Below are 27121 nucleotides of genomic sequence, written 5' to 3'. Positions count from 1 at the left end.
ATAAACTAGAAATGCAGTATCATTCAAAATATAAGGAAAAAATAAAACAGGAAAAAACCATAAAAAAGGGCCCCCACACCAGTATGATACATGACTTACAAGAATTTGCTCATATGATTTCTATTTATATAATTAAGTCAAAATGAAAAGAAACCTATTAAAATTACTTTCATATGTAACATCCTGTGGTCACTGAATATGAAAAAAAAAAAAAACCCAAGTGCAAAATTTTATAATAGATGGATTCCAATAAGAAATACAGAGATGTTAAGAATATAAATGATGCTTCTATTGCAAAATTTTATAATAGATGGATTCCAATAAGAAATACAGAGATGTTAAGAATATAAATGATGCTTCTATTGCAAAATTTTATAATAGATGGATTCCAATAAGAAATACAGAGATGTTAAGAATATAAATGATGCTTCTATAGGCTTACTATAATAATCCAACAGCACAAATGGAAATAAACATTGTAAACTGATTTATTCTCCAAACACCAACCTAATTTGAAAGTATTCTAATGAAACATTCAAAACAATTCCTACAATATTCAGTTCTCCTTTGAGATGCTACTGCCACCATTTAAAATTCTTAAAAGCAGTAAAAAGCTCACCATTAAAAAATAAATTGTCACAATAGTTGATATTATTAGAATAACTTTAATTATTTAGTACTTACTATTTTCCTTTAAAACAAGGTTTAAAATTAGCAACAGTCAGTGAAAGAAAAAGCCAAATGTTACCCTTCTCTGGAGCTTGATAAATCTTAAGATGATAACAAAGTTGTTCACAACCTACAAATTAGAGTAACCCCGGAAGACTGAACTTGGCTATCCGGGCATAGTTAGTAGCTGGAATAAAACTGCTGCTATGCAACCACTCTCAGAAGCCTCAGTGGTGGCAATCAGAGACCTGACTTGCTGGCGTCCTGGCACTGCTGCTGTTCCCTTAAGACAGAGAAACGGAGACAGATTTGTCATCACCTTCACACATAAAAAAAGGGATGTGCAACAAAACTGCTTTATTTCTTCTTGTGACTTTTTCACATCAGCAATCACACAAGGGATGAAAGGCAATACTGCAGCAACTCTAAGTGACTTAAGTCATTTTAAAATCAATTCCTTAAAATGGAACAACTCATACTAAGAAAATGCCATTTTGTCAACTAGAAAGGACCCAGGTAAGGATTGTTTTTATTCTTGCTTTTCAAGTTTTAATGAGTGTATTAACCCACCTATTTTCCATATTTTAGTAGCATGTTTTATTTTGGATTCTAATTACCTGAAAAGAAAGACTTTGGCATACATAAATCACTTCCTTTCATATTCTTAGTATAGTTTAGGAATTTGTTAGATGTTCAATAAATGTTGACTAAAATGTAACTAAAAAGTTAGGTAAGAAAAAGGGGAAGGAAAAGGTAATTGAAAACATTACACTCTACTTTCCAGTCATCATATTTTACTCAGTTTATCTTTGTAATTTGAAGTTTAAACAAGATGGGGAAACTAACAACAAAACAAAAAGTTACAAAGTGCTTCATAGTTAAGAGTTTTTATATGGGTAATTTCTCCCCTAGGTTTTCTTTTTTCCTCCAAATTTAAGCATCAAAGAGAAAGAAAAGCTTCTATTACAAATTACAGTTGTTTCTCTGACTTATAGTTAGCAAATCGGAATCTGCAGGCTTAAGGTCCAGTGATTTACACACTTTTGTTTGCTTATTTTGTTGTTGTGTAGTGGTGGGGATGAGTCCAAGGCCAACCCTAAGCATGCTACCCAAAAGCTCTACCATGTGGTACACCCCCAGCCCAGAGATCTTCATTTTTAGTAAGCATTCAACATGATTCTTTTTTTATTAAGCAAATAAAACTTACTATGAAACTTTTAAATATACAAGGCACAGAAATCAATAAACACATGCCCAGTAATAAACACTGAACCAACATTAACTAATTCATGTTATGTTACATTATAAAAGCAAGTCTAAAATATGTATATTATAATTTATAATGTATTAAAACATGTTGATTGATACATTAAGATTTGCTAGTTGGGCAAATAAGAAGATATGCAATACACTCTTACTACTAATAACACTTTAGAACAACACTTCTTTCAGAACAGGAATATTGAAGTACAATTTACAAAACAAAACTCACTATTTCTAGTTGAATTTTGAAGAATGAACTTGATGAGTTTTGACAAATGCACACCACTACAATGGACAGACAGACCATTTTCACCACCCCTACATTTCTTCATGCTCCTTTGTAGTGAAACCTTCCCTCTCACCTGAGCTCCTAGAAACCACTAGTGTGATTATCCCGATAGCTTTACCTTTTACAGAACGTCATATAAATAAAATTATACAACACATAACTATGAAACAATTTTACATTTCTTATTATCTTCACTCCTATTCCTATTCCTATTCAAACTCAAATAAAATCAGCACACCATCTTCATTAGTCATAAGGGAACACACTCATTGATAATGAGAAGTTGAGATGGCCTATAGAAATGAATATTCCAGATATCCAACTTTCCCTCTTTAAAAACCAGATTTTGTTTTAATACTTTGCAGGGGTTTTCCCTTTCATTTGTACTGGATATTTAGATTACAAACATTTGGAAAAATACTTCAGAGAATTTTCTTTTGCCCAGGTTCCCCTGATCTTACATAACCATAGTATAATTATAAAAACCAGGAAGTTAATGTAGATACCACAGTGAGGTAAATTATAGACTTAATTGGAAGTTTGCCAGTTTTTCCACTGCATTAGTTTTATACTGCTACTATAACAAACTACCACAAATGTGATGGCTAAAACAGTACAAACTTATTATCTTATGAAGTTCTGTAGGTTAGAAGTCCCACATGGATCTCTTCTGGCTAAAATCAAGGTTTTGGGAAACTTGCCTTCTTTCTGAAAGCTCTATGGGAAAATCTCTTGCATTTTCTTATATTTCTTAACTTGTGGCCCTTTCTTTCATCTTCAAAGCCAGAAATATCACATCTCTGTGAAAGGTTCTCAGCTTTTAAGGCCCCATGTGATTGAACTGCACTCACCTGGGCACTTTAAGATAATTTTCCTATTTCAAGGTCCTTGACATTAATCACACTGCAAAAGTCTCTTTTGCCAGCCATGGAAGATAATATATTCACAAATTCTGCATGTTAGGATGCAGTATCTTTGCGGGTGTATGTGTATTATTTTACTCCCTAAATATACAGTAGTTTATGCTAGCATTCTCTCTTGGTAGGTATTTAGGCTATTTCTAATATTTTGAAATTATAAACAACATTTCAATAAACAGAGTTATCTCTCACAATCTCACCAACTGAATCAGTTGAAATATTTTATAGTTTTTGTCAGTCTGAAAGATGAAACAGTATTTCTATGCTGTTTTAATGTTTATATTTCTCTGAATATGAATGAATTTGAGCATTGTTTTCATATTTCAGGACAATTTTTATGTCTTTTTCCTTAAAGAATGAACACCCCCCATACATATGTACAATTTTTCTACTGGGTTTTGGTACTTTGGTCCTTGATTTTTAATATTCTAAAAATTTGTGGTGAATAGTTTCTCCCAGTTGATTGGTTGTCTTAATTTGTTATGTTTTTGTGTTTTGCCTCCCAGGTCTTAAAAAAGTTTTTTTTGTGTATGTAGTCAAATTTTCACTTTTTTCTTTTCAAAAAAAAATTGCCTCTGGTTTTTCAGTTGCCATTCAGTAAGTAATCCTATATTCAGATTAAAGAATTCACCCATGTTTTCTTTTAGTAGTTTTTGATATGTTCCTTTATTTTTACATTTAAATCTCTAATCCATTTGGAATTTACTTTTATGTCAGGTGTGAGATACACATGTGACTTCCTTTACCGTATTTATTTCAAATACCATTCCTCAGAAAACCATTCTTGATTTCTAATAGGACTTGATCTCTCTCACGTCTTATTATTTAAGATCTTTTGTTCACACGCTGTTTTCTTCTGTCTTGACTTTTAATTAGTTCTAGTACTATTTTATACCCCTACTGAATCTTAACTCCTGAAGCCATACAGGAATAAACAAATTGCTCTCATTTTTATATTTCTGCAATGCTTAGCAGAGAATGGAGTACTTAATCTATATTTGCAGAAAACTAATAATGATTAACCTGGATTATTAACAAAGGCCAATTCATTTCACAGTGCAGGGCAATATCTAATATATTTGGGGAAAAAAACCAAACCACATAACAGTTTCTTTCTTTTTTCTTAAAAATTGTCTTTGTGGTGCTGAGGACCAACCCAAGGCCTTGTATATGCTAGGCAAGCAGTCTACCAATCAGTTATCCTCCTAGCCCTTCTGCCCATTATTAAAACAAAACCAAATATGGTGTTTAAAGAGGGAAAATTCAGTGTTTGAAAGAGTCACTTCTCTATATTCACCTCAGTTCCTCATTATCAATGAGGTATATATTTTCTTATAACTACCAGAGACTGTGCTGCTCTTACTCAAGTTCAGGGTATGAATGGCAAGAAAAATGGTTTTAAGGAATAGAAAAATGACACATGATGGATTAAAACTTAGGAAGAGCACATTCTTCCAAAGCGAGGTCTATTAGACAACTGGACAGTCTCCCAGAGGTTATCATGGAAATCGGAAAAAGCATTAGGTAACACAAAGTGAGAGATTTTTTTTTCTTTGTCAGAGAAGATGGACTAGCTGGATTTAATTGAAGTTTTTCATTTTTTATTTCTGGGACTCTAAGAACAACAGTGTCACAGAGGAAAACTGAAGTCTATTAGCTATTTTTAAAAATAGAATTTTTACTGCCTCTGGTGATATGAAATACACCTAAAATTCATATTATGGAGAGTGGGAAGCAAAAGGATAATGTGAATAATAAATTTACTGGTATCTATCAGAACATACTACTTTTTGAACAAATGAAGGACAGAAGGGAGAAATATGAAATATGACAAAAAGTATGGTGAATGTTTAAATTTTATAAAACAATGACAGTAAAAGACATTGCCATTAAACTTCCTCGCTTTGAGCACACTTATCCCATGATTCTTGCCACTTTCTGCAGATGTTCTGGACGTCCTTTTGTGTTATCTTTAGTTGTTCTGTCATGGCAGCCTTCATGTTCTGAGTTAATTCAAAATGTTTACCTTTCATGCTCATTTTGATTCTGGGGAAGAGCCAGAAGTAAGATGGTACCATACTGGGTGAATAAAGTGGATGGAACAAATGGGATGTTTTTATGAGCCTGCCTTCCCAATGGAAGCATGCATTAGCAGCATTCACCATGTTTCTGATCACATATTGTAAAGATAATCACAAAAGAGGACTTCTAGAACTGCTTCAGAAAGTAGCAAATATGATGGGATAATTGTGTTTGAAGCAAGGGGGAGTATTTTCAGGAAGATTAATGATAAAGTATCTTACTATAACAAATTTTTAAAAATTAAAGTATTCACTGTATTTTGATCATACTTTGTACATTACAGAAAATAGTTCATTAGGTATATTTATATTACCTCTTGAGGATATTTCCTACTTGTACTATTTAGAATGCTATAAGCCTTTTCTCATTATAAATTTAGGCATCAATATTAACAAATTGGTGCTCGGTATATATAGCAGTCCCTTTTTAACTGCAAACCTCTATAGACTTTATAAAATATTCACATAATATTTCATGTAAGTGTCTTGGTTACTTTGCTCTTGTTGCTGGAACAAAATACCTGACACCCAAAATTAAGGAAGGAAAGGTTTATTTAGTTCACAGTATATGAAGGTTTCAGTCCATAATCAGCTGGCTCCAAGGCAGGGTGGCACATGGCAGAGGGCAACAGTTTATGGTAATGGAAAACAGCAAAAGCAGCAAGAGCAAAAAGGGAGGAGTAGCAGCAAGCAAGCCTCCTTCCCTCCCTAGGGTGGGTGTAGCACTCACACCCATACTACCAGCACTGGACCACGAGTCAGTCAAAAATTCTAGAAGTCTATCCCATGGCCCCATGACTGCATAAGGCTTTGGAGGGACATTTAGACACAAACCATAACAGTAAGAAATGAAATAAAGGCATTAGAGGAAGTCAAACAATTTCTTCTTGGTCACAGAAGTGAGATGCTAGCTAAACATGAAGTTAAAAAATCCAGTTATCATCATTTGCCTATTGTAGGCACACATCCTTAAATACTGGTAATATTAAATCCTTATACTAGTACTCTGGTAGATTAAAAAGGCAGGGTAGGGGCTGGGGATTTAGCTCAGCGGCAAAAGTGCCTGCCTGGCAAGCGCAAGGTCGTGAGTTCGGTTCCCAGTACCGGAGAAAAACCAAAAAAACAAAACAAAAAAACAAAAAGGCAGGGTAACACAAGCCCTAGCTATAAGATCAGAAAAATTCCAAGTTGTTTTTTTTTCATATGCAGGCAACTGATTTTCATGGAAATGTGTTTCTGGCCTCAAATGAGCAATTCAAGAGACTAGGTGGCTAGGACAGACATCAGGTTTGACTTATACTTCTGCTCCCCCAACCAATTTAACTTTTAAAGACTAGAGAGGCAGACCACACTTTTCCACAGTCAATTATATCTTCAATGAGAAGCAAACACCTGAGAAAGTTCTCATGATTCATTCTTTGTTATTATTCTCACAGGGCTTCCATAGAAAGAAAATTCCTTCTACTTACTACATTCCACGCTTAATTTTATTTCACTTAGCAGGTTAATTGCAGAGCCTTAAAAAAGTTTATAACGTTGATTAATTCAAAACTACTAGCTGATCAAGAAGCTATTATAGTATATGAGGTTTATGTCTTTGCAATTTGTATACCTTGGATAATCACAAATGCCATCTATCCATGTACGTTTTCATCGACATATTAGGAAGAAAAAAAGTCAGTGCTGAGGCCATAATATGAATATGATATAGTCTGTACCTTCTAGAAGAGTGGTTTCTAAATTTTTTTGACTGTATGAAATGAATAAGATGTTGCTGAGTATACATTCTTAAAAGTATTTACTTATAAGAATGTTCTGATGTATGATTATTAAATGTTCAATAACATAAAACTTTTTAAAGGGTGAAATAAATCAAACATTTAATATGTTCTTTCTGCATACCAAGTGAATTATACGTGCGCCCTCTGAGGTATATGTAGCCCATTCTGGATACCATCAAGTAGAATATCACAGGTCAGGGAAGACAAATAATAGCCCTACAACATAATGTACATATTGTATATTATTATACAAATAATAGTCCTACAATGTAATAGTATTAGTGATACAATGGATAAATACTCCACCTACTCTAGTGGGAAGACAGAGAGGGTCAAGGCTAATGTTGCTTGGAAGAGTTAAGTGGACAGTGGAGCGGTTTGTAAATGATAAGAACACTTTCAGAAGGGATGAAAGGTGGACTTCCCAGGCATTATTGTGTAGAGACCTAAGAAAACTTGTCTGGAGAAATCAAACAGGGATGATAAAGATGGAACATGGGATGTAGAGCACTGCAGGTGAAGAAGGCAATATTGGGAATTCACAAGTGAGTCTGAAAGGGCAGGCAAAAGACAATGAAATACTCTCTGGGAGAATTATCTTTGTTTTTTTTATCAGCCTGTAACATGAGCTTAACTAAAAAGGCTTCATCAGGAAACATGATTGTGGAAAAAAAATTTTGTCCTAATATGTTCAAAAGGGGCACAGGAGGAGAGGAGATGAGTAGAGGAAAAAGAACTCACTGTGTAAACCCAGTAAAATGTACATAATTTGGTCATGTTCATGGACATAAGATTGTAGAAAGCTATTCAAAGGCTTTAAACAAAAGGGATATAAGTAATGATGAGGGTTAGATTTTAACAAGATCACTCTGGTAGCAGAATGAAGGTTAAAGTGTGGGAGGAGGGACTGGAGGCCAGGAAATGAGTTAAGGGTTTCTACTATATTATACAGGTGCCACAGCACAATTAGAGGGGCTCCGTGCAAAATTAAAATGCAGGGCAACTGCTAAAAATCAGGAAAACAATGACATTAAAGATACTGCTGTGGAAAACTTTCCTTCTCCAAGTCTTTGCACCTGCCACAGTGCTTTCTAATTGCTATGTAACATCACACTCTCTTGGGTATACAGATATTTAAGGGTAAGTGGAGGCCTCCTGGGGCCCTAGCACAGGCCCACTGCTTGCGAGGTTCTCCTTTGCCAGTCACCAAATCTGCGTGCCATGCCCTGACCCAGGCCAGGGAAATTAAGACAGGCTTTTTCCTTTCCCGCTGCTGTCACTGCAATTCACTGGATAACCTGAAGCTATTCCCACCCCTGAGTAGTGGCATCTGACTACCCATCAGACATTCCTGAAGCTGACAGGACTGCCCCTCCAAGCCCTGTTCCGAGACACCACAGAATGTGCGGCCTAATACCACATGCTGTGTAAAGGCCTTTGCAAGGGTCAGAGAATAACAGCTGCAGTGGGGTGAAGCAGAGGAAAGGAGACAGGCAGGAAGGAAGTGGATAGTGGAAAATCCGTCCCAGGGAGGCAGTGGGCCACATAAGCCTCTGTTGGTTCTAGGACCCCATTCATGTTCCTTGTCCCATTGCATTTCACTCATAAAAGAAATTCAAAGATCAGTCATTAAGGATTTCAATACAGCAACCACTGAATACCATGTACAGGGTTTTCTGATCACAGGACCTAGTTTCTGCACCTCAGTACTGCTTCAGGGAAGGAATAACAAGCACTAATAACTGAAATCAGTTAATTGTAGTGGGGGTGGGAAAGGGATGTGGATGAACTGGGAGAGGTCAAGAAGAAGACCTGGTGAATGATTTTGTTGAAGACATAACAGTGTTATTATGATGTTTGGGGTTTTGGCTCTTTGAACTGAAGAAATCTGTAGCACTACAACAAGGTTAAAGATTAAAGGGGAAAAGTTTTTTGGGAAAACAGAAGTAAATACATTTTGGGGCCAGCTGAGTTTAAATTACTATGGGTCATCAAAACTAAGCTTTAGTAGAATGTAGGGGACTGTTTGTCAAAACACTGGCCCTTTCCATTTCCTGATTTGTCAATCATTAATTCATTGTTATACAAAAGTAACAGACTCTTCTGATATCTCAGCATCATGCCATTCAATGAATCCACGTATAAAGTCTTATAATAGAGGCAGACTATATACAAAGTGAAAAAAGGCAAACTATTTAATAGTCATGGACTTATGGAAGAAATTATAAAGTATACTTCATAAAGACATGAATAATGCTTAAGATATGAAAATCTGCTAATGATTTGTAAAAGTTGAAAAAAAATTCTACAAGTATGACACTGCTATAATTTACTTTTTCTTTTTTTTTTTTTTACTTTTTCTTTTTAAACTAAGTATTATGCTATTTCCACATCCTTGAGTAAAAGTGTATGGTATTCTATTCCTTATCAGAGGTAAAATTATGGTAATTTACATAAAAATGCAGCTATGTAAATCATCAGTAGACAACCCAGAAAAATTTTATAGAAAGCAAGCAGCCAATATATATAATGTATTTTGGTGTCTCTAACTTGCCCCTCAATTGCATTTTATTTAATCTAATATATCTAAAACATTTCAATTTGTAATGAATGTTAAAAAGTTTTAATAATGTTTTATGTGTTTATTCTAAGCTTTTTATGTCTAGTGTTTTAATTTTTTGTCTTGAGATAAAACTCATATACCATAAAATTGACTCTTAACGTGTTACAAACCAGTGTTCTCGTTTATTTTAAAAGTTGCACAATCATCACCACAGTCTAATTCTAGAACATTTTCGTTACTTTAAAAGAAACTTCACGTCCATTAGCAGTTGATTCCTGTTTTCCCTGCCTCAGCTCATCAGTCACCAATCTGTTTTTCTGTCTCTGTTACATAACCTGTTATAGACATTTCATACCAATGTGGCCATATACTAAGTGGCTTTTTGTGCCTGGGTTCTTTCACTTAGCAGTTTTGAAAGTTCATTCATGTTGTAGAATGTATCGTATCAGTACCTCATTCCTTTTTATGGCTAAATAATATATCATTATATGAACAGATTACATTTTTTATATCTGGTCCTCAGTTAATGGATATTTGGGGTGTGTCCACCTCTAGCTACCAGGAATAATCATAGTATGAACAATCATGTACATTTTTTGCAGACACACTCCTTGTGTAAATACCTAGAAAAACAATTGGTAGATCATATGGAAACTGTTTAACCTTTTGAGGAACTGTCAAAATATTTTTTAAAGTGGCTGACCATTTAACATTCTTACCAGCAGCATATGAGGGTTTGTTTCTCCACATTCTCACCCACACATATTATTGTCTCTCTTTTTATTACAGCCATCTCAGTAAGTGTCAAGTGTTACTTCGTAGTTTTGTATTAACCTAATGACTAATGATACCAGGATCTTTTTATGCGCATATTGGCCATCTGTTTACCTTTTTTTGACGACTATTTAAATTCTTTTTTTTTTTTTTTCCCATACCGGGAATCGAACTCACGACCTTGTGCTTGCCAGGCAGGTGCTGTGCTGCTGAGCTAAATCCCCAGCCCCATACTATTTAAATTCTTTTGGAAGCTTCTTTTTCACCAGATACTAAATATCCTGACCTGTTTGAGTGACTGTTTCTCATAATTTTGAGAGGACTCCATTTGAGGCCTGGTGCTACTGATTTTAACTGTTCTATTACAGATTTTTCTACCTTCTTTAGCTGTCAATTACTGAGAGAGGTGTTTTGAAATTTTCAGTAATACTTGTGGCTCTATGATTTCCCTTTCAGTTTCATGTTGTTAACGTATGTAGTTAGGTGCACTTTGTTTAGTGAAATAGTTGTTGTTAGCAAACTACCTTTCATATCATTAAGTGATCACTGCAGTCCTTGTTTACTTTGAAGTACAAACTGAACAGTGTCAAATTAATATAGGTTTAGCATGTTTGGTTGAGTCGATACTAGACTAGCATACCTGTTTGCATAATTTCTATTTAATCTATGTGTTCATGTTTATTTTATGTTTGCTATATTTGAAAAATACTTGTATATTTTTCAGTTGATAAAAAAAAGTATTAAATTAAAAAATATCCTGATGCCTGCCTGACAAGCACAAGGTCCTGAGTTTGATTTCTGGTACCCCCAAAAAAATTCTGGCCCCCAAAATCATAGTGATATTTTAATTGAATGATCCCCTTGTAATGAAGCTCCTTTAAAATGCAATGTAATGTAAAACAAAAAGCATCTGAAAATCCAGATGAATGGTACTGGCACTGATTACAGAATTAAAGGGACCTACAGTAGGGAGGCATCTCAGAGGTATTACTGTTTACATGCAATCCTTGCACCTTGCTGAGTATATTTAGCAAGGGGAAAAACAAATAAACAAAAAAACTCTTTTTGTACAGCTAACCTTAGCAAAATCAAGCAGTTGTCAAAATTTTGTTTCCATATTTCTAGCTTCTGACCTTTCGGGAAAGAGGAAAGCATTTGATAACAGTTGTACATGTCAGCTATACTTAGTGGCTAATTATATGCCACCTTAAGCAGGCATTATTAGCCCTTTGAAACATTTATCTCTAAGTGTGAACTGAAAAGTGGTGTGTCTCCCCTCCCCCATTAAAGCCAAGGAGAAACACCCCTGCATGGAGGAGAGAGGGGCTTTTAGTGCCTTATCTACAAGAATGGGCTATAAGTGAGTGCATCCTATCTTCTCAAAGAGCTCTCTTCCCCTCGGTAAGATAAACTGGAATCTAAAGTCTGTGCTGCAGCAAACCTATTTCTAGGGATTACCACAGATTAAGGAGGGTTTCCTTCAATCTGATTCTTTCAAGTAAGATTCTCAGCAATATTTTCTGCTAAACCAGTTCTCTCTTCCTCAGGTATTTGCCAATCCCCATTCCGTCCCCTTAAGGGGCTGTATCTGACCTTATTCTTTTTTTCTCTGCTCTAAGGCTCTAAGAGTTTTAAACTGTACATTTTCTAGAATATTTATCATTAAATACCCACTCTGATTACAAAATGATTTAAAGCTATAGTTAGTATTTAATTTCTTCAGACCATAATTTTCTGACATTCCTATGGTTATTATCTCTACCTCTAGTGATAACATGCTGATAGACATAATATGAATATATATTTGTATATTACATACATTCACACACATATGAATACAAATATACTCTTTACTAAAAGAGAGAGCACTGCAGGGTGATTCTATTATGGACTTTAACTCCTCATAGTCAGTCAGTAAAGAGGAGAAAAGATGGATAGAGAATCTTTAAGCATCAGGGGAACTAACTTTAAGTGTTCTTCTGGAATATGATAGCAATGATAATGTAAAAATTGAAATAGTTTAGTAGCTTGGATGCTTTGAATTCAATTTCATTATTTCACCCCTAAGACTGATTCTTAGCTGGTCAGAGGTCACTTTGCCACAGCAAAGCAAGTGCTTTGTAAATTTAAACTGGCAATCTGAACCGAGCAGAGAAAACACAGATGAGCAACTAATATGCAGTGCAACAATTCAACAATATAACAACAGCTCACTGAGAAAAAACTGCTTATTAGTTTCTGATGTCTGACTTTAAGATAAAAAGAGAAGCAATAGTGTTTACAGGTAAGACACTAAAATGAGTTCCTAATATTTTACCATTAAGACAGTTTTCAATCCTACACTGCATATTAGCATTATCTGAGAACCTGTTTAAAAATATAAAAGAGGACAGGTATGACAGTGTACACCTATAATCCCAATACTCAGAGGCTGAGGCAGGAGGATCACAAGTTTGAGCCTAGTCTGGGAAACTTGAAGACTTAATGAGATTCTGCCTCAAAAGAAAAAAAAAGAAGAAACTCTGACGTGGAATAGGCAGATTGGGCTCTACACCAGAGGTTATGACATATGGTCTGAGGTGGATTGTAAACATCAGTATATTTTTTGAAGTTCCTTAAAGTGATTTTTAGATATGAAAACCACTGGTTTGGATAATAAACACCTTCTGGTCTCTACTATGTGGGCATGAAGCTCTGATTACGTTTAGCTTGGTAAAGCATTTACATAGATCTTAAAGGGTGTTCTACGCAAGAAAGAGATCAATATCTAACTGAGCCTGGTATCTTAATACTTGAGAAAGGGCATACTATTTCTTTTTACAGGACTTTATAACATCATTTATGTTTTATTTTCTAAACTTTTACTTTCTTCTAAAAACTGTACAGTTTTCGTCTTTTGACAGTCTATTTGATTGGGAATGCTCAGGTGTCACAGTGATTAAGGACATAGAGAGGGTTACACAGGAATATTCAGCTACTCCCTTAGTTCAGCTTATGCTTGCTGGCTGTCTTGGCATATTATGTAGTGTCTGAATGCTTTCAGAGCTCAGCTCAAAGATAATACAAATGAAGCAGCTGCAGCTGCATTGTGTTATATTCACAAGGCAGGCCAACTCGGGCCATAGTGTTATGGAAATGAGAACACTAAGCTGAGCACCTGGCCCAGAACACAAGCAGCTCTCTCCTAGCCAAAGCCAAATTGATGGTATCATCAAAGTGGAAGTGATATAAACTTCATAAATATCAGTAGTCATTTTATAAGTGGAGTATGAGGAAGTCTGTTCTAAAAGTTCAGACACTGTGATATAACTATACAGAATTATAACATAACCATTTTCCTTTTCTGAATTAAATGCAAGTACCTGGATAACTTAGATAACTCAAGCGTTCCTCATCACCCGCGTAACATCATTTAAATGTAGTTTTAGTAATGTATAAGATATATGAAGAATGTTTTATTTAAAGAGAAACACAAGTGCATACAAAGGCAAAAAGTATAGTAAGGTGTAAAAGGAAACAAAAAAGCATAATCTTTTGAAAGGCAAAAACTATTCAAATAAACAACAATTTTTGGAGAATCTAAGAGTCAAAACTCAGATCTGCAAAAACATTCTGAGCATATACATGTGTGTATGAAATACCGAAAGGCTCAAAGAAATATTCCTAGAAGCAAACTATTAAGTAGAGAATTTGGGGGGCCAGGGATGTAGCTCAGTGGCACAGCACTTGCCTGGCAAGTGAGAGGGCCCTGAGTTCAATTCCTGATACCAAAAAAATAAAATAAAAAATAAAAAAGATTTTGTCCAGTTCAAGTCTCCAATATAAGTAGACACAGTATACATACATAAAATACCATAGCTCTCAATTCCAATGTTAATTACAATTTCTTTTTGTTGAGAAAAAAGACCTAACCATTCTGCACATGGATAATTATTCCAATAATCTCTTATTAAATGCTTGTTAAGTGTTATTAAATATTTATTATTCCATTTTACAGGAGGCATTTCAATAACACCATGACAGTAAGGATGAGGTAAACTCATTCTATTTGGATATTTCCACAACTCGAGCATATTTTATTCATTTAACAATTATTTGTTGAGTGTTCACTCATTTTTTATGACCTTAAACATGAATATTCTGCTGTATTAGTTACTCATGTTAAATTTTTAGGAGTATAACTTTGTGAAGAAGACACACAAAGATTTTGGGCTTTCCTCCTTTGAGCTCACTGTTTTTCTTCATCCCATCTTTTCTCGGGCCAATCAACCTACCAGCAGGATATCAAAAAACTGACTTCTCCTGAATCTTCCTAAAGTGAATCACTACTCTAGAAATATTAGTAATGTCCACTGAAGGGGGCGTATGTGTGTGTGTGCGCGTGCACGTGCGTGCGTGTGCACACACATGCACATACGTGTTTATGCTAGGCTGGCCTTACTTACTACTTACTTTTTTTATGCTAGTGATGAAACCCAGCACTCACCTATGCTAAGCATATGCTCAACTATTGATAATACAAATGAAGTCCCTGTGCTGGCCTTCTACTGACGAACCCTTATTTATCAACCTGAGCTATGCCTGTGACAGCAAGAGGAAAATGGAATCACTTAAGGGAAGAGTTAAGTAATTTACCAATATTTCACAATACTTATACAACTTGGTTTAGTTTTGAGCCCAAGACAAACGTTTCAATAAACACTTCATGGGCCAGTATAATTTAGTTAGCCTTGATAAACTCATTCCCAGACTTGCCCCAACCTAACTTTCTGCCTGCTGTTTTGCCCACGTACTTTTAAAATTCTGTCTCGCTAAGTCCTTTCCATATTCCTCGAAGTACCTATCATCTCATGATGTATTCCAAAATGCTATTTTTTCAGGCTGACATACTCTACTTCTCTATCAATGACTTTCTTTCAGCTTTTGAACCCAGCTCAAATTTTGTTCCTTGGCAAAACTTTAGCTTACACATTGTGTTGTTAATAATTTGTGTTACCAAGTTTTCAACTTCTTTATGAATCTCGTCATTCTTTTCTCTCTCGTTACCAGATCACAGGCTCTGTGGAAGTGGAAAATTCTGTTTCCATTTGTGTTCCCAGTACAAAACACAGTACACCAAGAACCTATCAATAATTGGTGAATCACAAATAGTCTGTTTAAAGCAAGCACTCAATAAATGTGTGAATAATTTCAGTAAGGACATGTTAACATCTATTTCATCTGCTCTTGGTAAGTCTGAAAATGGAGTGGGATGAACAAGGCCTTTTCTGAGGGTATACTACTACTTCCTTTGGGGTCCCCCTGATGAGTGCTGAACCTAGTGCTCACCAACTAGCAAGCTCTGAATCTGAGAACCACATGTATTTGCACTGAAATATCACTTCTCTCTCTTCTTAAAGTTGATATGGAAATGATCTTCAAAATACTGTATAAATAGCATAAAGTTAAATACTTCAGTTTGGCTCTCTTTGTATTACTTTCTCACATTCACAATCTACTGTTATTAATTACATACATATTTTGGGTTCTCCTGAAAACATTTCATACTACTAATTAGAATATATTTAAGCAAGTTATATTAACTACTGGTATTACATGGAAACTAAAATAAATGGAAATATACTTCCATAGGCATCCAAGTAAGTACTGTAGTACCTCATTTAGCTAGCATATTTAGGTTCCCCTTAAACTATAAATTATTTATCTAGTATGATCAAGGAGTAAGGCACTTTAGAAACACGATTTTACTGGAAACCAGTTTTATAAACATCCATATGTTCAAGATTTTAAACATTCTCAATGGATAATTATCACATAATATAGAGTTAGTCTGAAAAAAACAGCATGACAAATATAGCACCACTTTTTCTGAATGATTCAGGATCATTACTATCAGTGTTGCTTTCTATATTATGCACCATCCAGAAATATAATGGTACCCTTAAGGGCTATTAATAAACGTATGGCTGTATGCCTTTGTACTAAGTGGACTCAGATTATTTTTATGATTCCCTGCCTTTCATTTTCTCTGTTTTCTCCCTGTACTCATTGACATTTTCACCTCTTCTTCTTTTAATCACTGTGTTCAGATTGGTTATTTTTCAGAAAACTAGATTAGAACCTGCCAATGGTTAAATTCTCCCAGAAAGCTAAATGCATGGATTCTGTGACTGCAATTTTCTGGCTAGGCATCCTTTCCTTTCCTTTTTTATCTTTTGCAGTCCTAGGACTGGCCCAGAGCCTTTGCACTGGTCTTATTGTATTTTTCTAATTAGAGGAGAGGCTTGCTAAGTAGTTAAGTTGTCCAGACTGGACTCAGACTTGCATTCCACCTGCCTCAATTTCCCAGAGTGCTGGGATTATAGGCCGTGTGCCACCATGTCTTGCTTCCTTCTCATTATTTTTAAGACCACGAAATGGGTACACGGTTTTAAAGTAGTGCTACCTTTCACATATATGCACGTTATTCTATAACTTTTACTCAAGAATGATTAGTTTTATTAAGATAAATCTTAAATTAACTGTCAATTTATTGTTTAAATAAATGAAAATTATGGTTTGTAATTAATTCAAAAGTTTAAAAGCCTGAACATAAACTGTATAGTTAGTATGGGCATACTTCAGTGTCACCAAATTGCAGATAAATATTTTTCTTCATTTATTAACTTTTAATAAAGTATTTACCATTAGGTTCTAGCATAATGGTATAAAAACATCAAATTCTAACTGAATCTTAAATTCAACTAGTATATGATTAAACTCTGGAAGTTTCACTATAGTGGTATCTGCTTCATCAGGAAAACAGGAAAAGTAAGGGAAAGGGAAAAAATGCTCTTCCCATTCATAAAGGAAATAAAGTATAGATTGCTATGTCTATGAAACAAAGAAATTTATTATAAGGCACTAACTATGATGTTTTAAATTTCCTGCAATAATTTGAGAAGATTATTAATCTAATACCACTTGTAATCTTTAAAAATGAGAAAATTTACAAAACTTTGTAAGGTATTACAAGGACAGATATGCACAAAATGTATATATATGCCCCTAAGATAGAAGGGGAAATTGTGTTGCCTGCGGTTAACATAAAACAAAACAGCAATTTTAACTTACATATAAATATCAGTTTATATGCTTCAAAAAGTCAGTTAAATTTAGAAGGTCATTCCAACTTAAAAAAAGTATTGGAATAAAGAAATAAAGAATACAGCATGGGGCTGGGGATTTAGCTCAGCGGCAAAAGCGCCTGCCTGGCAAGCGCAAGGTCGTGAGTTCGGTTCCCGGTACCGGAGAAAAACCAAAAAACAAAACAAAAAAAAAGAATACAGCATGTAACTCAGCTGAATTAAAAAGAAAAAAATTTTTTTTCCCCAAATAGAAATACCTATTTCTACTTTACACTGATTTTTAAAAATTATACCTAGAATAATGACCAACTTCTTGAAGCAGTTCTTTTCAAGTATAAATTTTAGTATATGTTTAAAAAGTAAACATTCTTAAAAAGTAAACATTTCTTGCCCAATAAACGAAGAAAAGAAATGACTTAAAACCAAGTTACTCAAAGTTATACCACAAAGATCCAAAACCAGGCCTCTAGCTACTGGCCAGGTAACCTGATCAACTATATCCCTTTCATCTCAGTATACTTTTGAGCTAAATGTTGATTCTCAGTACTGCCTGATCAGTTTAAGAAGTAACCTTTCAGGATATTTCTTAAACACTTACATTGTGTCTCTTAAACACTTATACTGCTTAAGATAACTTAAGCAAAACACAGGCCAGTTCTCAGGATTAAAATTCACAACTGTCTAATTCTTGGTGAATTTGCTCTGCAACTCTATGAATCTTACCACTCTCTGCTTATGATTTAGCACTGGAAAAAAAAAAAATCCCCCAAAAAAGTCCTACCAGTATCTTTATAGAAATGTAATAGGTTTTAGCTAGCAACTTTAATAAACGGACATCTGCAAAGATTTATACTCTATAGGAATTCATATGTAATGCACTTAATGTAACAATCTCTAAAATTAAATAAGCCTTATGCTGGAAGTAGTGGTCATTAACCACAGTTAATCTGTTTAAGTTGATAACTCTGCCCTTTAGCCTCAGTATTGTAAGGAAACTCCAGAGGAAGAAAGTGTTCGGATTCCTTAGTTCCTGTCTCTAACCCTCAGAAGAAAGGAGAAAAGTAAAACATTCTTCTAGAGAAAAGAAATACTTACTGGTACTTTGAAGGGTGAGGTATTTGCAGTGTCCATGGAACTGGGTTTCTCTGATGTACTGGTCCCTGAGATACTCCGTCTACGGGGGGACCTTTCTGCTGGTACCTCTGGAAAGAGGGTGAAATTTGAAACACTGTTAAGAACCCAAAATTTAAGATCTTTCATTAAATTGCAAAATTACTGCTTTTTTTAACAACAACAAAAAAAAATCCATTTGTTTTAAAGGTGTATTACATTCCCTCTCAATATAATTTGTCCCTATCTTTGTGGTGTGTGACCTACAAAGACATTGGAGAGTTGGTCAGAGTTAAGAATCTGCTTTAGTGTGACAACTTATACCTTTAAATGTGCACACATAAAAATAATTTCCTCTGAGCTATGACTAGTATCTTTAAGTTTACTTAATATTTGCATCTTGTAGTGTATAGATCAGCAAGGTAGGCATTAACAGAATCAAAATAAATTTCTAAAATTCTTATGAACAAAATATGTCTATTGTTACACATGATTTGATGGTGTTTGCACAAAGGTCAAAGTTCGGATCTGTGCAGATAAGATGATTCACCAGACTGCAACAAAAGGGCCATTGAGAAGACTGAAAGCTGCTGCCAGAATAAAATAATATATATGCCTATGCAGATATAAAAATAGATCAGCTTCTCCTTGTTCTGGCAATATGACCTTACTGAGATCTTACTCTGGAATCTTAAATTTGTTCAAACTGACCTAAAAAACTTAAGATTTTAAAGATGATGTGATATCTCTAATTTAATTACTATAAACTGTAGTAAGGCTACATTTTTAAGATTTTTTTCAGAGTGATATATATACACACACATATATATGCACATACATACGCAAATATAGATGATAAATACATACATATTATACCTTTATCACAACTGCTTCCCATCTCCACTTCAAGTGACAGACATATAGGAATCCAGCTTCTCAGACAACATTAGATAATCTCAACATGGACAAGAAAAAAAAAACCCACATTCTAAAAAAAGTATTCTGTGTTATCTTCCAGATCTTAAAAAATAAGATATAAATCGTGACTCCGGAGACTGACATTTTGATTCCTGCTGTTCTCCCTTTAAGATAGATGCAGTTTAAACTTCCATTTCTGGCCTCCTGGCCCCTGGGATCCGTGCTACTTCCACTTAAGAGAAAGCGTTTTTTCCTCTCGCTCCCTCCCTGTCTTGCTCTTCCCCCTCCCTCTCTACAGCTTGCAGAGAGAGAGAGCAAGTGAGAAAGAAACACACAGGACTGCAGCTATTCATTCAATCAATCGTTCGAACTGCACATCCTCATTAGTTACTTTCAAGCTATTAACAGATGTCCGACCACTGTCTCCCTTCAGTTACAGAAAATGTCACTGTATTACGCTAATCTGCAGCAAGAAAAACACTTATTGAAATTTATATTCAGCTTGTGCTAAAAGGACACCATTTTATACAGACCCAGGAATGCACACAAATCAATTTCCCCTGTGAAAACCCAGTTACCCTATTACTATTTGCATGCCGGACACTAATTTTCTTTTTCATGACTAAACATATCTTCTGTGACAACTTGACCAGTAAGACGTAAGCTAAATTGCAACATTCCTAATGACTGAGAAGTCGACATCACATCCTATATGCCTGTTCTTGAGCAGAGTTCCACACTATTACTGCATTTTAAAATTATGACCAATAACTGTAGTCTCTCAACTTTTCTCTAACCACGAGTGGGTAAATGAGCCTTAATGTACAAAACCATTTTCAGAATTAGGCACACATGACTTCTAATGCTCGTCTCTGAAAAATGGCAGTATAATTAGCTCCGATTCATGGAACGGCACAGAGGAATTTAAGCAAATCAGTTTGTAGGAGCACACAACAGCCAGACCTTCAGACTTCAAGAATAATCAGACTGTTCAAGTGAGGTGATTCTATGATGGGAGATAGGGCACACGGGGAGAGGAGCTGCTGAAGGTAGAAGAAACCTCATCTTTTTTCTGATAATTATCTATAAAGGTACTGTGATATCAAATTAAAAAAAAGATACTGCATATTACAATATAGATATTTTAGTCTCTCAGTAATTGACAGTGAGCCCAAACTGAGAGAAACATGTTTCATTATGTAGGCTAAAACAATCTAGTGAACAGGTTCCTTAATATGCAATGTTCTGGCTAAGGAGAAAAATTAAAACTCATTGCTTCACTTTTTTCCCCCAATCATCTAATGGTAGTTTTCAGGCAGATGAACTCAATGCTTCATCTGAAAATTATACTAGCTAAAGTGAGCAATCACATTTCAATCACATTTCTAATAAACAGGATACTATACTTTCTCTATTTTCTTTCTGTATCATGGGAAAAAAAAAATCACAACTCTGTTGTAGCTTTTGGGATGTTATTATGTCCAGAAAGAAGAAATGAAACTATTCTTTAAGACTGAACTGCCACCAAGGAGAAGGAAATGAAGCTAAGTCAAGGAGTGAAGAGGACTGCTTTACACTATGTTGATTTCTCAACCCTGCACAACAATACTACTTATCTTTTAACATAGACAAGATCTTTGAAATACCCAGATTCTTTAGTTCTCAGAAGATTCATCCCCTAACACCCAGTGTATTCTTAGAAACAAGGTAGCAGCCTTAGTGAGAACAAAATGGACAACCTGCTGGATTAGTCACAGGCAGCTCAACATATTAAACTGCTCTTGCTACCTTTAACTTTCAATCTACATGCAGAAACGAGAGTTGCAATTCCCCCTTAAAAGTACATTTCTGCTAAGTTGGTAGAACAATCTCTGCTAGTTCCAGCGGGCCAAAATTAAATAGCTTTCTCTCTCCTTCTCCCACTCATGCTACATACCATCATGTTGCTTTTTTCCTTCCAGTCCAGTGTTCCTTTATTTCTTTTTATTTTTATCTGCTGTAAAATTAGTGTTCTTTTCACAGTCAGAGTACATGAAGATTGATCAAGTGACTAATTACACAGTGCTAGGGGTTTGAACCCAGGGATGTTACATTAAGTGTTGCATCAGTGAGCTACATCCCCAGTCCTTTATAAAATTTTGAGACAAGGTCTCACTAAATTGGCCAGGCTGGCCTCTATCTTGCAATCCTCCTGAGTAGCTGGGATTACAGTGGTGCTCCACTGCCCCTGGCATAATCATTTCTAAATATGCTCATCAATAACTGTAAGTCTCTCTAAGACTCACCAATAACTGTTACAGATGCATAAAATTATTTCAATAGGTACAGGTCTGAAACTGCTTCATTCACTTTCTCATCCTTTAAAATATATATATTTTCATCTTTGGATTGAAAGGTAAAAGGCCTGGTTAAGTTTTAAATTTATCTCATTGGGTAAGAACTAAGATGAGGTGACAACTTATAATGATGAGAGATAACCTCAACATAGCTCCACATTGGATGATGTATTGAATATCTTGGTACTTTTCTTGGCACCTCTACCAACCATCTCTGTGATTCTGGTAAAGCCATATTACCATTCTTGTCCTGATCTTCAGAATTTATTGAACTGGTTTATTAAGATCAATCAGAGAAACAAAAAGATTAATGAGTTTACAGGTGCAAAATTAGATTACTGGAAGAAAGGACCTCCCTTATTCCAAAGTGTAATAGTATTATAATGAATGCCACTTCCTCAACAGATATGTTTTCCTCTATGTCAACGTGCTTTCTTTGAAAAGCATGGCAAAGAAATTGACACCTCAATATTTATAGCAGCAAAGATACTTTTGGTGGTGCATGCGTCTGTCCAACAAACACAAGTTAACCTTAGCCTTTACACCCTAATACCGTAGTGTATTCATGATCTTTAGTTCACTTGGGGAACAAATGCTAAAAAATTCCTTGATCTCTTGTAAGGAAAGAAAATAACTGTGTATTTGGGAGAACCCTGAGTAGTAGTTTTCTGGAAGACAGGAAATTTTAAGATGTTATTATTTTCTTATTTCTGCATTTGTTAACATTTTACAATAAAATATATTGTTATAATTTATTTTTGTTTAAAAATAGAGTATTTTTTTAAATCACAGATTAAAATTGCCCAATATACCCTCTGTCTATGTAGTATATGATAGGTGCTAAAATTATTTGCTATATGATTAAGTATAAGAATGTGAGCTGGGCATGGTGGTTCATGCCTGTAATCCTAGCACGTGGGACCCACAGGGTGGGACTCTGGGCCAGTAGGTGGAGGCAAGTAATACGAGCTAAGGTGTGAGAGGAAATGGGAAGAGCGCTCAAATCCAGTGAGCTGCATAGCCCTACATGGACTTCAGCTTTTCACTCTGAAATGAAAAACTACCTGGTCAAATATATTCTACTAAAAGTAAAAACTCCAAAAAAACTAGTATTCTTTTATTATTTTCTTTTCAGGATTTTGAATAATGACTATTATTCAGAATAAATATGGAAAATTATTATGTTTGGAAAAAAGAGTAAAGGGAAGTATTTATCATATTTACTGACAGGTTCCCAAAGCTTCTGAAAAATACCTTAAAAAAAAAAGTGTATGTTATATAATGACACTGAGTATCCATTAATTTCACTATTCTGTTCAGTTTAATTTAATCAAAGTTTATACCAGATCATATGCATAATTAATATAACAGAGAGATAGTCTGATAATGTCTAGTTTTTAGAATTAGTTATCAGTTTAAAAACACAGAAAATGATTTTAAAAACTTTTTAAAAGAAAAAAGATGTACTACAAAATCAATTCTACCAGTTATGTGAATAATTTGCCTAGAAATATTTTATGACAATTTTAGCTAATACTGAATGTTTGTTATGGGCTAAGCACTCAGTGTAGTCTGTTTTACATAGTCCTTGGAACAGTTATTGAAGTAGTAACAATTAATACTCCTTTTGATGAAGGTGAAAACCACAGTTAAAAGGAATAACTTTAGCAATACTAAAGTTTAGGAAATTCACCAAGAAAGGTAAATAAAAAGTTTTAATTTGGTGAATGATAGATACAAAGAGGGAAAATATCACAGCAACATTCTCAAGGTAAGAGAAAAACACTGTGTGTTCACAGATCTAGCTGATCTGGCATATACAGTATGTCTAAACACTTCATGTTAATACCAACCCAACCCAATTCTTGGTAATTTTATAGATAAAATTATAAAATGTGAATAAATGTAAATGTTTTGTCAATGATAGTTATTCAAAAGCTCCTGTAACATTTTGATATTGTATTTAGATAACACACTCCTAGTGTTATTTTCAAAGGAATTCTTCAGTTCATTTCAAAAGTCTTTTTAAAAATCAATAACATTTCAACCAAACATGACAAAAAACTAAATACCAAAACTCTGTAAATTCTATTCAAGCATGTACAGTGTTGCCATGAATGATTCCATTTCACTATAATCTATTTTCCTTCACACTGTAGAAATGATAATGGCATTGAAAAGGAGGAGACATGTCAGTGGCTCTAGTTATTAATGAATGAGATAAGCAATTCTGAATTAGGAGGATTCTGAATTCTGAATAAGGAGAATTTTTCTCCCACTGGATGCACTGAAGACATTTAAGGAACAGAATAGGAGGATAGAATAGTTGGAGGAAATAGATGTGTACTTCTTCAGTTAAAGGGTAACTAATACAAGTAAATGGCAAAACATGAAAGAAAAAAGCCTTTCAAAAATGAAATTTCATACTTTTTGCTGAAGGACTCAATGGGACCATAAGGATGGAGTTAAAAAAAAAAAACAGTATTTAAAGGAAAAGTAACAAGAGCAGAGGGGCTGGGGATTTAGCTCAGTGGCAAAGCGCTGGCCTGGCAAGCGCAAGGTCGTGAGTTCAGTTCCTGGTACCGGAGAAAACAAAAAAAAAAAAAAAAAAAAAACAAGAGCAGAGAAGAAAAATCACCTACTGCACTTACATAGTTGCTAACATTATAGCAAGTGGGTGTTATGCAGACTTTAATCACTATACTTAGTAGGACATTTTCTGATGCATCCCACTTTTATGGTGGTAAAGCCTATGTACCAACCGTCACCAGCATTCAGCTGCTCTGAAATACAAATCTCCAGAGCCACTTTAATTCATCCAATTTGTATCACTTAGAATGCAGTACTTCACTCAAACAAGCAGTCCTTTCAAGTCTGCATGCCTTAGACACTCCAATACATACAAATTGGTGCTAAGTGCAGAAATGTGGTGGATTCTCAAAGAGTAAAGCTATCCAGTCTCCCTTTCTTTTCCTTGCTTCAATAACGTATTCATTATTATTATTTTAAAAATATTTGCTCTTGTTAACATAATAGGAAAACAAAGTATACCCTGGTCAAAGAATTTGAACACCACCCATAGTATTCTACTTCTTCAGCTTAGGGCTTTACATCTATAATGTTTTAAACAGTTAAGAATAATTTCAGTGCAAATAACAGTCTTAGTTGAGAAGGCTAAGAAAATAGCTTACATATTTATGTAACATATTTACATTTCAGATATAAAACATATCTCTGGTTCTTACTGATAACACCTAGGCATCTTAATGATGATAAAAACTTCACAATAATAACTGTAAAACCAAACCTTCATTTGTTATGCCTTATGACATGCTAAATATTTTATATGAGTTACCATATTTTCTTTAATCCCCAACAATCATTTGGAATTGGAATTACTGTGCACACTTTACAGATATCGAAATAAGGAAATATTCTAGAACTCTGTCCATGTTTGCTCAGCAGGTAAAAGGCAGAATCAGGATTAGAATCATGCATACTATTCTGTTTTTCCTCTGTTTTGCATAATGTGTCATTACGGAAGAAAACAAGATACACAATCATATAGATTCTAGTTTTCTTATTTCTTGCTATAAATAACTCAAAGATATGCACATAATCTTTCATACTTTGAAGAGAATTAAGTTATATTCTTTTGAGGGGTTTACTGCAAACTGCCCATCAAGGAAAACTCAAGCCCGGAAAACTGATGCTGACTAAAAAATCCTCACTGAGAAACACACAGAGGTGAGGCTATGCAGCAAAGAGGGAGAAAGGTTACCTACTTAAATAACAAAACTGGAAGAGTGAAAAAAGTTTAATGATGCAGAAAGGAAGCTCCAAAGAATATCTACTCCTGATTCCTTGAATAAAAGTGTGACAAAAACTCTCCAAAACATAGCATGGACTTCAATACTCCTAAAATAATCTTTTATTGCATATTTGAATGGGGAGATAACTACTTAGACAAACTGTAGAAGACAAAAAGATCAAAAGCATGAAGATCTTAGGTTTTGCAAATAACAGCTTCTAAATAACAAAGCACTGTTCAGCTTAAAAATGACTGTCCTGAGTATTTCAATCTAGTTATTTATAAGATTTTTTAAATCTCACAACTTCATTTTGATGAGCTATATACATATATACATGTCAGTTCTAGAATTGCATCTTTTCAGACGCCTACAGATAGACGCTAAGACTTTCACCTTAACTTTTTCTAGAACCAATACCATAATATAGTTCATAATCATTAGGAGTAAAATCTAATGCGTACATACAGACCTTTAAACTTTTTCTATAATTGACTTAATAATATAATTGGGGGTATAATCTTAGATTTATCAACACCACGATTTCAGTATTTGCTGACCATTACAAAAAAAGAAAGATTTAGTTCTTGATTATGTCAATGAATAGTTTTTGCATTTTTCCCAGGCAAACAGTAACAGACATATTGAAAAGAGAAAACATACAAGATAGGCTACTTGGGAGGTTGAAGCAGTAGGCTCTTTTAAGCCCAGGACAGAGGCCAGACTGGGCAACATAGCAAGACCCTGTATCAAAGAAATAAAGAGCTAAAACATACAAATATGTAGACCTTTAATATAAAGATGAAAATATCATTTACTAAGAAGTAAATATACACATGGCACTGTGTAAAAATTGTTTACAGTCAATATCAGTTAATGAAGGTAACAGAAAAGAGAGCAACCTGATATTGGTTTGTCCTTTAACCACCATACATTATGGCAAGTCTGTCTTTGAAATGTCTGTCAGTTTCACTTTGTCCTCTATTTCTACTACCATTTATCATATTAATGTAGAGCTTTTTATCTTCTCATGCAGATTATGGCAGGGACCTTCTAATTTATCTTACTGACTTGTCTCTGCTTAATGCTATCATGCTCACCATTACCAGATTAAACTCTCTAAAACATTACTTGCTTGATGGAATTACCTTACAAGAGAGATCTTTAGACAGACAGGCATTTAAAAAAATCACCTGTCCCTACCTAACATGTTCACTGTTTTATGACAATTTCCAATGATTTGCCTGAGTCTGATGATAATCTCTGTTCTCCAAATGATCATATTCATTCCCCAGTACCTGTCTTTGCTAGTTGTTTTACACCTACCTGCCAAATCTTAGGTGACCTTCAATTCATTTACCTGCAAAAAACTAGACCTAATTACTCACATTTCTTTGGTTCTAATTAATAGGTTTATATAAATTTATATTACTTGATAATATGTTCTCTCTCTTTTTCATACCAAACTAAACTGTACTCCT

At 34.6% G+C, this 27121-nt stretch overlaps 1 protein-coding gene across 10 annotated transcripts in view; it reads right to left on the bottom strand.

Annotated features, from left to right (window-relative positions):
- Rasal2 (RAS protein activator like 2) overlaps positions 1-27121 on the bottom strand; it is a 302028-nt gene that overhangs the window by 73934 nt on the left and 200973 nt on the right. For all 10 annotated transcript variants that reach the window (XM_013521043.1, XM_005374927.2, XM_005374926.2 and 7 more), the window contains one exon: positions 18563-18669. In XM_013521043.1, the coding sequence (XP_013376497.1) occupies positions 18563-18669 (107 nt within the window). The remainder of the gene's footprint in view (positions 1-18562; positions 18670-27121) is intronic.

The sequence above is a fragment of the Chinchilla lanigera genome, unplaced genomic scaffold (assembly GCF_000276665.1).
Source record: "Chinchilla lanigera isolate Chin_1 unplaced genomic scaffold, ChiLan1.0 scaffold00005, whole genome shotgun sequence".
Lineage (NCBI taxonomy): Eukaryota > Metazoa > Chordata > Mammalia > Rodentia > Chinchillidae > Chinchilla > Chinchilla lanigera.
Note: the sequence above shows the minus strand (reverse complement) of the source record. Positions and strands in the feature narration are given on the sequence as shown.